At 38.7% G+C, this 15,203-nt stretch overlaps 1 protein-coding gene across 1 annotated transcript in view; it reads left to right on the forward strand.

The window, feature by feature from the left end:
- The window catches only part of LOC126252241 (intermembrane lipid transfer protein VPS13B), a 199,787-nt gene that overhangs the window by 142,511 nt on the left and 42,073 nt on the right, over positions 1 to 15,203 (forward strand). The window contains exons 16-17 of the mRNA XM_049953114.1: positions 7,220 to 7,485; positions 10,364 to 10,633. Of these exons, the coding sequence (XP_049809071.1) occupies positions 7,220 to 7,485; positions 10,364 to 10,633 (536 nt within the window). The remainder of the gene's footprint in view (positions 1 to 7,219; positions 7,486 to 10,363; positions 10,634 to 15,203) is intronic.

The raw sequence follows: 15,203 nt of genomic DNA on the forward strand, positions 1-15,203 counted from the left end.
AGCTTGTTCCTAATGGATAGAATTCATCTGATGTGAAAGTAATTTCAGATGTGCACCAAGAGGTGCCACAGGACAGTTACTGTCCATAGTATTTATACAAACTACTAAAAACAATGTTTTGTAGAACTTTCATATCTGCAAGCATATGAGAGTCTGGGTTCAATGAGTGCAGGAAATGACAGAATAAGTCATGTCTCCAGAGTAAGCCATATCTCTAGGACAGACCCAGGCCCACTAAGCCTGCTATCGAACGAGTAATGAGGATGTTTTCTGGGGGGTAAAAGGTGACATGGGTGATGGGCTTGCAACTCTTCCCCTCCTAGTGCTACAGCAAAGAAAAGCTGTAGAATAAAAGCATTCTGTTCGAAAATGCACATCTGTGAAATCAGAATTTGCTGCTGGATGACATCCAGTACAAGTGATGAAAAGTTCTTGTGTTTCCATGTGGCTGTCATTGTTGAAATACAGAGACATTTCAGTGAGGTTCATGGTTATCATCCTCCTTGGCACACTGTCCTGAGGTCATTTTCAGGGTGTGACAAGGGTTGCCATGGCAATCATTTTCAAGTTTCAACAGGACACAAGAGTACTCAAGTGATTTCAATTGATTCATGACTCCTGAAGGTGTTTACAAGTTGGACAGAATGTGGTTGTGCATTCTCATCTTGAAAGGCAAACACATCACCAAAATTTGACAGTAGGGCTGAACAGTATATTAGAGGGCACTGTCTCGATGTTGCCCAGCCCAAAGTCCCTTGATACTGAAAAGAAACATCAAACAACAACAAATGATACTGGCATAGAACACAACTAACCCTCATCCTTGGTGAAGCTGTGGTACTCCATGCCCATTATATACATTGGTACACTGCTGCCCCTGCAACAATCACCTGGTGTCAGACATAGCACATAGTTGTTGGTGAATAGACTACAACGCTGTAGATTTAATTTCCATTCCTTGTGTTCCTTTGTACAAATTTTTCACCACTGTTGTAGGGTATTTATACTGTTTTTCATAATAAATGTTTAGAGGCTAAATTGATCAAATGGAAACAGTTGCATACTGTCTAGGTCGACAGTGTCTTCTCAAATGTCTCCAAAATGCAAGCATTGAGTTCTGTTGTATTCTCGTAATGTTTCTTGTGCTCCATAATTCGTTGGTAGCTGATGTTTTTCGACTAGGGTGACCACTACATGGCAGATTTTCACTGTGTTGTATTTCATGATAGTGTTTGAATATTTGAATGATGTCACTGTATTGTATACCAGCCATTTAGGAGGGCAAGTTCCCATGCTAAGAACCCATCTTGCCATAAAGGGACAGTGTGTACTCAGTCTAAGCGTGAGATGACCCTTCACTGTTTGTCGAGTGACAGAAACTTGTTGGAAGCCCCTTGAAGCTGTTCACAGATAATGGTCTTGTAATACTGAAGTCAGAGTGCCAGGATATTGTTGCACAATGTAGGAAGACCTGAAGTGGACAGACACTTGTTTGTGAACTGGCTCTTCATCTGGAACATGAACAAATGTTCTTGTATTGCGCAATCACGAGGCCGGTCACCAATGACTGGAAACAATAAAAGCTGTAAAATGTCTAGAGTATTCATCCTGAGAGGTCTAAAATGCAGTGGCTATATAAAATTATTCTTCTTCTTCGGCACTACATTCCTTGATGGGTCTTGGCCTCCTTAACAATCTTCCTTGATGCATCTCTGTTTTCTGCTTTTCTCTTCCATCCTTGGATCTCCATCTTGATAAGGTCAGCCTACACATTATCCGACCATCTAGCTCTTGGTTGGTCCTTCCTTCTGGTGGAATACAGCCTACCTTTCAGTATTCATTTGGGCATTGTGTCATCTGTCATCCTCACCATATGTCCTAACCAATGTATTCTTTGAAGTTTAATAAATTTCAGTATACCTTGCACTTGTGTAAGTTCTTGTATTTCAAGGTTGCACCTTACTCTCCAGCCCTTTGCCTCTCTCACTGGCCAATTCTTTTTTGCAGAATTTGCTTTTTCAGTTATCTTTAGATTGTTCATATATGCTCCTGCCATCATCCACATTTCAGTATACCTTGCACTTGTGTAAGTTTTTGTATTTCAAGGTTGCACCTTACTCTCCAACCCTTTGCCTCTCTCACTGGCCAATTCTTTTTTGCAGAATTTGCTTTTTCAGTTATCTTTAGATTGTTCATATATGCTCCTGCCATCGCCCCACATTTCTGATCCATATTTAGCAACTGGTTGCACAAGGGAACGGTATACTCTTAATTTGGTTGTTCTTGTAATAAGAGAATCTTTAAATACAGGTAAGTTTACATAATAGGCTCTGTTTTCTGCTTGTATCCTTTCTCTCATATGTTGTCTTGTATTATTATTACTGGTTCAGTGGACACCTAGATAACAGAAGCAACTGAAAGCGTTAAAAAATTTACTAGAGCCCTCCAGGTTATGTGGGATGTCCTGTTAGCCTTACAAGTGGACATTACCATGTATTTGGTCTTTTTTCATTTACAGTAATTCAATTTTTGCTTCTTCTGCTTTCATTAGTTCATACATTTCTTTAAGGTTGTTTACACCTCTTGGCACAATTGCAATACTCTCCCCATAGGTACATACCTTTGTGTCCTTCATCCTTCATTGTTAGCTCAGCTAACTTTCTTAGCTTGTCAGACATGCCCAAATCTTTTTGTGATTTGTACAATGCTGGCATTTAACACTGTCAAAAGCTCGTTTTAAATCAACTAACAGGAAGTGGAGATCCATGTTATATTAATGAAATTTCCCCATTACTTGCCCAATAAAAAATAGTTGGTCAGAAGGACCTCCATTTGGCCATAAACCTCATTGGCATTCTCTGAGGAGATTTTCAGCATCCTTTTTTTTTAATATTTCATTAGCACCTTGAAAAATAACTTGTAGACTGCATTCAATAAAGTCATGCCTCCATAATTTTCACAAGCTGACATTTCTGTTTTCTACTACATAGAGTATATTATTCCAGTTTTCCAGTGCTCAGACATGGTTTCATTTTCCCTTATGCTATTTATAAGTGCATGCACTTGACATGTTAGAGGTTGACTGCCAAATTTTATAAGTTCAGACACCACCCTATCTTCACCAGGCGCAAAGCTATTTTGCAGTTTATATATCTCCAAATCCACCACTTGCATTTTTAGTCTTTTCCTGCCTTTACTTCCTTCTTCTCTTGCTCCCCAGAAGGTGGATAAATATTTGGAAACACCAAAAACACAACACATTACCATGCCTATTATGGTCTAACTGTTGGCATTCAAAATAGCTTTCTCTTATCTCAGAATGAATAAATGCAAGTCCTGTACGGTTTTCAAATAAATCTTACCCTATTATTCCTGTAAATAGTAGCAAGTTCATGTAATGGTAATGGAGCTGGTTAGTGATCACAACCCTTCTCTGCAAAGTAGACCACAAAGGCTCAATAATATTGAGAGCTAGTGACTGTGGTGCCCAGAGGAGATGCGACAATTTATCCTCATGCTCACAAAACCAATTCTGGATGAAGTGGGGTTTGTGAACAGTGGCACTGTCATCTTGTAGTGCAGTGTCAGCACTGGGGAACATACACTGTACAATGGGGTGAACCTGATCAGCCAAGCATAATCCTTGGCAGTAATGTGACCTTGCAGGGTACCAATGGGTTCCACGTAATATTGCTGCCTAAATCATCACTGAACGCCCTCCATGTTTCACTCTTGGGATGTAAATCCGGCTAGAAGTTGGAAACAGTGTGACACATGTGACCTAATGATTTTCTTCTGTTACTCCATCTCCATGCTTAATGGCTTTAGCACCAGGCTTTCATGCTATGCACATATGTATCACTGATAAGTAGTTTTGAACCTTCACCTCGCCCTCTAATTGCCTGCTTATGGAGCTTTTGTCTTGTTGTTTTAGTATTGAAAGTGTTCGCAAATGTGACTTCAGTTCTGCAGTGACTTTTGCAGCTGTTGTCCCCTCATTTTTTATCGCAGTCCTCTTCAAAGGCTGTGCATTGATCACTCAACACACAGTTTTAACCATGTTACAACTTGGCGGATGATGTTTTTCCACTTTCCCTGTATGTGGTATAAATCTTCACTATGGTACCTCTTGAAACACCAAACACTTTGGCTACCTTGAGTCTGGAAGTACCCACCATATGAGCACCAACAATTTGCCCATGTTTGAAGACAATTGGCTCCAACATAATACACTCACAACTACACAGAGCACTGTTGGTTGTCAAATGCAACAGTGCAACCTGCAGGCTTGGCTTGTGGATATATACATGTTCAAGCATGCACTTCTGATGATGTTTCTGTATTTTTATCCAATCCATGTATATTCTCCTCTTGTTTTTGCAAGTATCTCGGTGCCTGGTTTGAATTGGTGTTGAGCATATCTTCAAAATATTCTGTCCATTTCTGCAATATCATTTTCGTCTTTACTTATCTTACCACTTCTATTTTTTTGTGTATTATGTGTTGGATGAAAATTTTTCCCTCATCTTTCCTATTGCTTGATTGAATTTTCTTGTTTCATTCTATTCCTTTAGTTCTTCTATCTCTTGAAATTTTGCTTTCAACCATTTCTTTTTCTTACATATTCTAAGAGAATTAGATGTTAAATCTTTATATCCCTCCACGTTTCTCTCTCTCTCTCTCTCTCTCTCTCTCTCTCTCTCTGTGTGTGTGTGTGTGTGTGTGTGTGTGTGTGTGTGTGTGTGTATAGCATTCTCAGCAGTCTTGCTGCATTTTTATGCTTTATTTTATGCTTTATTGCTAGTCTTCATTCATTTCTTTCCTTTCTCCTTATCCCAGTTGTTTCTTCTGCTGCCTCTTTCACCACTTTGTGGGCCCTGTTCCACCTCCTTGCTGGTTGTGAAGACATCTTTAATTTTTATGTGGTAAATTTTTACAATGTTGGATCATTTTTCTATATTCCAAGTTGCTTTTTCCCCATTTTGCTTTTATGTATTTCTGTCTCATTATGTACTTGCAACATAGTAATCCGAATCACAGTTTGGACATCTGCAGCTCTCTGATCTGTAACTAACATGGCACATCATGCTTTTATTAACACTTTGTCTGTTTGGTTAACCAGTCCACTTACACTTGATTTCCATGTTTCAAGATGTATTCTTTTGTGTGGAACACTGGGACTCTTGATGAGTAAAGTATTTCTGGCAGCAAACTGACATAACATAGCTCAATTCTCATTACTTTATTCATGTAAAGTTTATGTCCCTGATACTTTTCTACATTTATTTGCCCCAACAGGTGCATTAAAGGCTCCTGAAACTATCAGTGGGCCATAGTTTTAGAGTTTACTACCTGTACTTTCAAAGTCTTCATAAAATTATTCTTTTATTCCTTCTTCTGTTTCCCCTGTTGTTGCATATGCTGTTATTGTCATATTCCTGAATTTCCTTTATGTTATCTGTCTGGCGAGTCTGTCATTTATAGGTTGAAATACCAAAAGACTTCTCCTAATCTCTTGTGTTGTTATAAATCCTGCTCCAAATTGACTTGTCCATGCAATACTGTAGATCCAAGTTCCATTCCAGATGTTCCTTTATGTATCTTCATCAGTCACCACTATACTAGTATATTTGTACCATTTTTCATAATAATTGTCTAGAGGCTCAATTGATCAAATGGAGTGTTGAGTTCTGTTGTGTTCTCCTAGGGTTACGTGTGTGCCATAATTCACAGATAGCTGATGTTTTCAAACTTTTGTGACCACTATGTGGCAGGTCTTCATTGTGTTGTATTTCATTATAACATTTGAGTGTTTGACTGATGTCACTGTGTAGTATGCCAGCCATTTGGATGAGGAACTTCCCATCCTGACGATGTGCACACCATCTAAGCTTGAAATACCCTTCAAGGTGTGTAGATAGACAGAACTTTATTGGAAGCCCTAGGAGGCTGTTCACAGATGATGCTAATCTATAGTGGACTGACACTTGTAAAAGGAACTGCTTTTTTGTTCTTGATATATGCAAATGTTTGTGTGTTGCTCATAAATAGGCTTATAGATCCATTATTGGTGAATCATAAGACTGATTACAAACCAGTGCAAACAATAAATACTGTTAAATATCTAAGAGTGTTTGTGTAGAGAGATCTAAAATGCAGTGACTGCATAAAGTTAGTTGTAAGAACAACAGATGACAGAGTAAGATTCAATGGGAGATTTATAATGAAGTGTAAATCATTGATGTCTACCGCCTTAGGCAAATGGACATGGGTTTGATTCTCAGTGCTGCCATAGATTTTTCCTTGGTGGAAGGACTGGAATGGAAAGCACAAAGCCTTGTGAAGCCAGTTGAGGAACTACTTGACTGAGTAGTAGTAGCTATGGCTCACAAAAACTGACAATGGCCTGGAGAGCAGTATGGTGATTCCATGTCCCTCCATATCACATCCAGCGGTGCAATTGGTAGAGGATGACATGGTGGTTGGTACCCTGGTGGTGTGCCAGGGCCTGTGGACAGAGTTTAGAGAGATAGTAATTCACTGACGCCAGAGTTTAATTTGCAAAGCACTCATTTGGCTAGTTCTTCATTATCATATGTCTGTTTTGGAGTCCATCAGGTAAGATCACTATAAGAGATGGACAACATTGAATGAAAAGCAGCATTTTTTGACATAGATTCTTTTAATAAATACTGTAACATCAGGGAGATCCTTGTCCAACAATTGTGGTAGACACTTCAATAGTGCTGTTTTGCATCATGGGGATATTTACTGTTGAAATTTTGAGACTGTATATTCGAAGAAGAATAATGCAATGTATCACTTCCGCACACTTACAGCTCATGGAATGACCATGAAAGTAATGAGAGTAATTTGGATTCCTACAGAAGCATATTAACAACCATTCTTATGATACATCATTTGTGAGTGGAACATGAAAGATGAGAATTATATGGTATATGAACTACTCTTCTCTGTCTGTCATATGGTTGCTTGCAGTGCATAGATGTATGTTTACATACAAGGTCCACAACTATTTCAGAGAAAGAAAGTTTTTCAATACTATACACAGACAGGTTCAACTTCTATAGTGACCCTCGTGTATTGTATGTTGCTGCAACATTAATCTACATCTCCTTTTTCATGACTTGGATTTTTATTTTGATAAGCTCTCGCTCTCTTTTTTACAGAATTAATGTGATGTACATTATTTTTCCAGATGTGGAATACTTGGAGATTGGTGTGGAAGGAGTGGTATATCATCAGGTACTGCTACCACACACAGATTGCCATGCAGTGACCGTAGGAGCAGTCCGTGCATTTGTATTGCTCCCAAAATCAGAGAGCGCTACAGACCAGGCTGTTGTATTAATTGGACCAGATACTGCCTCAGCAACATTACCACTTTTCAGTTGCTCATTACAGCGACCACTTTCACCCAAGATCCAGTCTCACCCTCCATTGCTGGGATTCCATTTGAGAGAGGTGATTCACTGCCTTGACTTGTTATTGAAATATTTATTGTGTACTGGACCCAGAAAGAAAATCAAGTCATACTATTACTGATTGATGAAGAGTTCTACTGACTGACAGAAGGCTCTCTCTCTCTCTCTCTCTCTCTCTCTCTCTCTCTCTCTCTCTCTCTCTCTCTCAATCACATATCATATTGCATAGATAATTCGAATGATTCTTTTATTGAAATGATGTGGAACAAGTCAGTTTACAGGATATGTAAATGCTTTTTGTATAGGCTACCTGTTCTTAAATAATCTGTGCATTGAATAGGAGTTGTCCAGGAGAAGTGAATGTAGGTTAGATTTAAAACTTGCTTTGCCACCTGTCAGACAATTTTATGTTATTGAGTAAATGATAAAAAAAATTTCTTGCTGCATTTTGAATTCATTTCTGAGCCACTGTGTAATTTCTTTTAATGTAGTAGGTATGGACATAACTATTATTCTCAAATTTCATTAGCAAATATATGTATTATTGGTATGGTGCATTTAAAATGCCTCATTCCTTGAACAGGTACACGCATGGCAGCTGTGGTTGATCACCTGATATTTTTCTTACTGCTCACTTTTTTGCAGTCAGTACTTTCTTTCAGTGAAGAGTTATCCCAGAAAATTATTCTGAAAGACATTATTGGTTGTAAACATGCAAAATGTGTCATTTGTTTCTAAGAGTAGTAATGACACAAAGAGCAAAAGTAGGTGAACTTAATTGTTTGAGCAGCTATGTAATATGCTTCTTCCAGTAAAAGTTTTTATTAATACATGCACCTAGACATTTGTAGCATTCTACTACATTTACTGATTTCTGTTCATGTGCTACACCAGTTGTTTGGATGACTCTATTGTTGTACAGAACTGGTTATAGCATGTTCTATCCAAATCTAGAGAGTGTCCATTTTCTGAGAACCACTTAATAATTCTGTGGAAAACATTAGTAACAGTGTCAACTGATGCTTTCTATGTAATGGGATTTATCATCTGCAAAAGTACCAATTCTGTTTGATGAATGATATATGAGAGGTCATTCACATAGGAGTGGACTCGAACTTGAACCTTGTGGGATTCTCTAACAATTTCTTTCCAGTCACTAAAATTTTCTCTCCTACCAACATTGTTTTAGTTATTCAGTATAATCTTTTACATTCTGTTTGGGTCATTCCATGGCGACTCATCTAGGCCTCCCTACTTGTCCAGCTCGGATTCATTGAAATTTTACATTTATATTCGCAGATGTTTACAATGAATACTGATATAGTTAAACATTTGTTGAAGCAATACTGGCTGAGATATAGTCACTTGTTCGACACCATGCACGACTTTGCACAGAGCAAGTGTGAATTTCTGGTGATTTTGAGCCGCAATATAGTGGACAATATTTTGTTGAAAGAAATAAAAATTGGTCATTGTGTACAAATTTGTGTATTCTCTTAGGAATAATAATGAAAAGAATTTTACAAATGATATTCAGCCAGAAAATTTGAGGCCAAATCGATCAAAAAATGGGTGTATGAAAAAATTTCAAAGCTTGGCTTCTAATATCTCACAAACTAAAGATATGATGGATGCGAAACTCAGCATGGAGTAACCTAACAACACAAGGTTCTCAGATGTAAAGTTTCATTTATGTACCAATTTCCAATATTGAATAAATTAAGTGCAAAGTTGAAGATTTTTGTAAAAAGGTCAAAACTGTGATATTTTTATCTGATTTTGCAAAAAGCTGTGTTCTGTAGAACTCTCCTAACTGGGCTCATTAGAAAGACCATGGTTTAAACTGAAACACAAAGTGTGTTTGATTGTGAACAACAAAACAAAGAGCAAAGAGCTAATAGGCTAACACCGATAGATAATTCAAATCAAAGTTGGGCATGAAAATTGTGGCATGAAAAAATGTAGTAAACTTTGGATTCTTATATTTCATAGAGTAAACACATGGTGAATATGAAATTTAATATGCAATACTTCATTAGCACAAGGCCGTTAATAGAAAATTTCGTACATCTACTTTTTTCCAATAATCTATGAATTCATTGAAAAGATGATTTTTGTGAAGAGGTGAAAATGGGGTATATTAAACACTTCTTTTACAAATACTGTTTTCCATTTCAAGTTTCAACACCAATCTCTTTTGAACCAATGTGATTTAAGCCATCCCCTTAAACAATTGGATTAATTGCCAACATGGGATAACTATCCTACATAAACTGAGGCAAAGTAGCTGGAAAGATCATGGTACAAATAAAATTGTAACTCACACAGCTTAAACCCCCTTCATTTCTCTCTTTTTTTTTCTATACTTAACTGACATTTCCTATATTATTCTTTAATTATGTAACACTGCCACATCTTTCTTGCGCCATTTATATGTATTGCGTGTTGCATAAACCTGACCCCTCTGCTTGTAATCATTGTCTGCTGATCACATACATTTCTTCGAATGTGTTGTGTAGTGTCAAAAATTGTGGTATATAAATTTTATATCTTTGTTTGTTTATATTCTTGTTAATGTTTTGTGCCTTGCATTTGTGTTGTGTTTTAAGTCTCACAAAGTTATCCTTCTTCAACAAGTGCTTGCATATTTCCTCCTTTTGGATATTTTTCTTAACTTCTACAAACTAATCTTTTGTTCCTAGAGCTTAAAATTCAGTGTTTAATAACCTGAGCACAGAGACAGGAATACACTACTTTGATATTTCTAAGTATGGTTTCTTCATGCTGTTTTCGTAAGTGTAATATTCAACTTAAAATTTATTTTCATTCATTTATACCCACTTCTTAAACATGATGAGAATTCCACCTCCTCTTGAATGTATACATTCTCCCTAGTGAGACATTCATTTGCCATACAGGTCAACATTTCAGTTGATCCTCTTTTGTGGAGATGGCTACAGTACACTCCTCATACAGTGACCACCAGGATGCCTTCAGTAGACCGTATTACAACAAGTGCTCCATCTACTTCTGGTGGCCAGCGACGTGTCCGCAGAATGTCGGAAGGTAGCAGAGCACCAACACCACAAGAATCAGTACACAGCAGTTCTGATCGTGAGATGGGTCCAGTACCTACACCATCTATGAATATTGAGGAAGTGACTGTACCAGATGAAGCTGTAATACAGGTATATTATTAGTTTTTGGTGAATTGTAATATTTTACCAGTCCTGTTGTAAAAATCAAAAGCCTGCACAAAACACCCAGTGATTAATAGTTTGATTCAAAATTTAGTCTGTAAGAGCAGTCTCATATTTTTCAAATGAAGTGTTATCAGATACAACCCAGAGAAAATATACTGGTTTCTCCATCCTGCATGGCGTAGGTATAAACTGTTTATCGTCATTTGCTCCATTGGGTACACCGAAGCACAGGGAAACAAACACACATTCTTATAAGAAACCAATTGACTCTGTTTGCCAAGTGAACGAAGCACTAACAAGTCTGGGATGTAGCGAAGTCAGCGTACCAGTACAACAGTTCCAGTTCAATAACCACTTGACACTGGAAACAAACTTAGTTACCTTGGCTGTGTAGTGACACAGTATGAACAGCTACAAAGTACTGTAAGAAATGAGCCATGCCACAAGTCCAGGCCATACGCTATGCGGCAAACAGTCATGAATGGGTGGCGGCACATGACATGCATATATCAATGGTGTCTCCTCTTACGATGACAAACTGCAGCCACTGCTCGCAGCCGTAGTATATCTCTGATGTGTCCACATCCATCGTAGGTGGGGTATCTGAATCACTGACATATGGAAAACCCTTCCCCCATTTAATTGGCATGTAGGGCCGAAAATGGCCTGACCTATGCCAACTGCGTTGAGGACGGGGAGAGAGCCAAACCAAAGTCCCCACCAGTGGCTTGAGTGCCATGTCCTCCACGGCCAGAGTGGGAGGTGGCCCAGTAACAACCTCTGGGGCACAGCTTGGGTTGGCCCATGGGGAAGAGGCCATTGCATGTTACAAGGATGGCACCAGTGTCATCCTGACAGCATGCACAGTCCCACGATTGGCTGGAGTGGGTGGCACAGGTGGTAGGAACAGGAGCCATATGTGGCATGGTGGGAGGGAAGGGATCCACTTCCATTGGCTCCCATTACTTGTCTACTTCCCATCAATGCCTTGTGCTGGAGCAGAGGGTAAATGGAAATGCTGTGTGGTTAGGGCCTCCCGTGGGGCAGACTGTTCACCTGGTGCAAGTGTTTCGAGGTGATGCCACTTCGGCGGGGCAGTGGAGTCGCGTATTGAGTGGTACCTTCTCCCGCTTCTGGCTACAGAAGTGTGGCAGTTAGCTGTACAAGCAATTGCAGCAAGCAGCCAGATACTATCCAGAAAAATTTTGCTGGTGCGCCTAAGCTGGCAGATTCACGTATGTGGCAGTTTCAGGGAGGGGGGGGGGGGTGCAAATTCATATTATTGAGGAAAAAAGACCTTGTTTCACAAAGCGCCCAGCATCCGTCGCATCTAAAAATAAACTTTCCTGTAGACAAAAGGGGACGGGTCTATAAGAGCTGAGCAAATAAAGCCGAAAGGGAGAATGACAATCGCTGTTTATGTGGTTGACTGGGTTTGCAAATGATCAGCATTGTTATAATTACTAGCGAATTCCATAGATTCATACTACCAGAGTGGAAATAAATGACTAACAGGAATAACAGGCAACTAAGATTACGTATTGTATTCTCCGTGTATCCAAGAAAATGAAATTTTGACAAAACGTTTTTGGCCAGACTGCTGCACTACTAAGGGCCAATTGCTAACAGCCGCTGAAGTTATATTCTGGAAGTAGCACGGAAAACGCGTTGTACGAACACGTAATAACGCCTGACCGGAGAACAAATGCGGGATAACTAAACCGGTGATTGTGGCAGAGTTAGTGAAGTTAACCAGAGAATAGCCGGCCGCGGTGGCCGAGCGGTTCTAGGTGCTTCAGTCCGCAACCGCGAGACCACTACGGTCGCAGGTTCGAATCCTGCCTCGGGCATGGATGTGTGTGATGTCCTTAGGTTAGTTAGGTTTAAGTAGTTCTAAGTTCTAGGGGACTGATGACCTCAGATGTTAAGTCCCATAGTGCTCAGAGCGATTTGAACCATTAACCAGAGAATAAATTTTGACACTGACTGGAATAGTTACAGAATCAGTGATGACAAGATTGTTAGAACGAGGAAGGAGAAGAAACGGAGACTCTCACAAATCACGAAGAATATGATTCCAAATTTATATAAAAATTACATACTTCTACTTTTCGAACTCATGCTTCAGAAGCTAGAGACTATGAATGAAATGTGAAACTATTTCCTAACATAAAACTTTTTGCTTGTACTAGGCCTAATAGGCATTTAATGATATTGGTACTTCGTGAATTATATTCTGTCGTATTATAAAAATGACCATTTGTGCCAAAACAGTTGTGTTTATTTGGTGTGTGTAACAATTGCTGCAATATTAGGCAGGCCTATTTCGTTTTATCTAGCACTCAGTGACAAAATACACGTAATCAGATCGAGAAACCACACCAGTGTTGGTTCTATTTGTATTAACAGCTTTTATGGTAGTAGACAACGACATTTCGTTTTTTCGTGTATCAAAATGTTGACGAACTTTGATGAGGTAATAGATTCTTTCCCAGAATGTGAAGTACGCCATATAAAGTCGTGGCACGATTAGAGAGAAATAAAATGCTAGGATTGAGGAAATGTGTACTGTCTTGCTTGGCTCTTGTCTTTACTCGTTTTATGTATTTTACATTTAATTTTATGTCACTCGAAACAGCAAGTTATTAGCCAACAGGCATTAAAGACTGCAAATTTTCTGAAGAATTCTTGTTCTCCTGGTTACAAATAATCCCATCCACTATTAAGTGTGAGATTTTTTTAAGAGGGGCAGGATGTCAAACTGGCCGACTGGGAGCAGGAGAGGCACCACAGGACATTTTAATTTCCACTGGCCTGAATATAGTTTGATGGCACCCATTACAAAATATTACACGTTTGAATTCCACATAGCGAAATACAGAGACGTGCGATGGAAGAATGCTGTGTGAAGAGGCGTGGCACTGCACTTCGGCACACTAAGACTCATCAGAAAGATGTGCACTACAAAATGAAGATATTTTTGAAAAGTCGATTTTTAAAATTTTTGGCGTCCTACTTCAAACGCTCGAGGGAGGGGGAGTGCCACTATCTAATATTGCCCCGGTTCGGAAATATCATAGATCCGGAAATGATGTGCAGAGCAGTCTGAGTTGTAGTGGGGAGGTGGTAGTCTCCATGTGACCCGTGTTTACGTTAAGTGATTTTGCTGTTTCTTCTTCGTTTATTGCTCTCATATCAAATGAAAGAAAAATGGATTTCTGTGGCCGGATGATATCAAGTGAATTAAAATACGTTCGCTTAATTATGAAAAGCTAAAATATGTTATTAGTTTCAGATTTTATTTTGTTTCCACCTTTCTGACAATCAAGCGTTAACTGCCTTGCAGAACAATGAAGTTATTTTTGTTGGTTTATTAAAGACATTTGACTTTTATTAATCTTTTCAGCTGAGACAGTCAATTTATTTGAAACGAAGTGTTTAATTCCACACTATTGGCTAGTTTCAACTGTTCGCTACATTTCAAGTTCACGTTTCCATCTTCTAGCGCATATGGCATTATGCCATAATAAAGAACCGAACATGAGATAATGCGGTACTGGTGCTCCAAGAAAATTTATATATGTATCTGGACAGACGAATGTGCACATTAAGCCGAATTATGCATTTTAGTATGGTTCACAAAATTCCCATGCTCTTGGAGTATCCTCTAATGTCTTGTTTCTTTCAAGACATATGTAAGATCTTTTAAAGTTTTACACGTACGAACATGCGGGCTTCCTGTGTCATTGTATTTGCGCAATTGCAGCGACACGTCATCTGGTGCAACTGCTGAAACGAATCTGTTTCTGAAACGTCGCGGGAAAATATTGTGAATAGTTGTCTGGAAAGCGTTACTTTCAAGTAAATTAAATTTCCTTTTACACAAGATGAACTCTGTGCGCGAATGTCCAATGAATTTCTTAAATCACAGAGCATTTGACTCGCATTCAAAATTCAAATCTTTGAGGACGGCCATTTAGAATATTTTCCAGCCCAGACGACCAGACATTTTTGTCATTGTAAAAAACTTTACTGGCACATTTGTGTGCACAAAAAAGATCAACATTATTTGTGAAAGCTTAGCTTCTCTTGCAGCTTATTAATCCCAGAGGCCAATATTATACATTAAAGCTTCTCTTTTCTTGTACCAACACTATGTTCATTAATTTAAGCCATTACCTTTTCCTATTTGTGTGTTCGCGCTACTTAACAGTGATGTTGCTATTGGCTGACTACATCACATGTCCTATGCTCTGAATATCCGCTGACATCGGCTGGCGAGATCGCTTGACATGAGCTATGACTGGCTTACATAAGCGCATTGCAATCTGTATTTCAATTCTTCGGAAAGTAACATGCGATGTTTGGTGGTATTCGAATTTATACTTATGTAATACGAAAATATGCATCAGACATCTTTCCAAAACGTGTTTTTTCCCCTGAGTTTAGTTTTCTAAAGTGCCGGGAATTTCTACACTGGTGTATAAAACCACAAGCATTGAAAGGATTGATTAGTGTTACAGCTCTGAGGAAAAGTATACCATTAATTAACACG

This window comes from Schistocerca nitens, chromosome 4 (genome assembly GCF_023898315.1).
Source record: "Schistocerca nitens isolate TAMUIC-IGC-003100 chromosome 4, iqSchNite1.1, whole genome shotgun sequence".
In the NCBI taxonomy this organism is placed as follows: Eukaryota; Metazoa; Arthropoda; class Insecta; order Orthoptera; family Acrididae; genus Schistocerca; species Schistocerca nitens.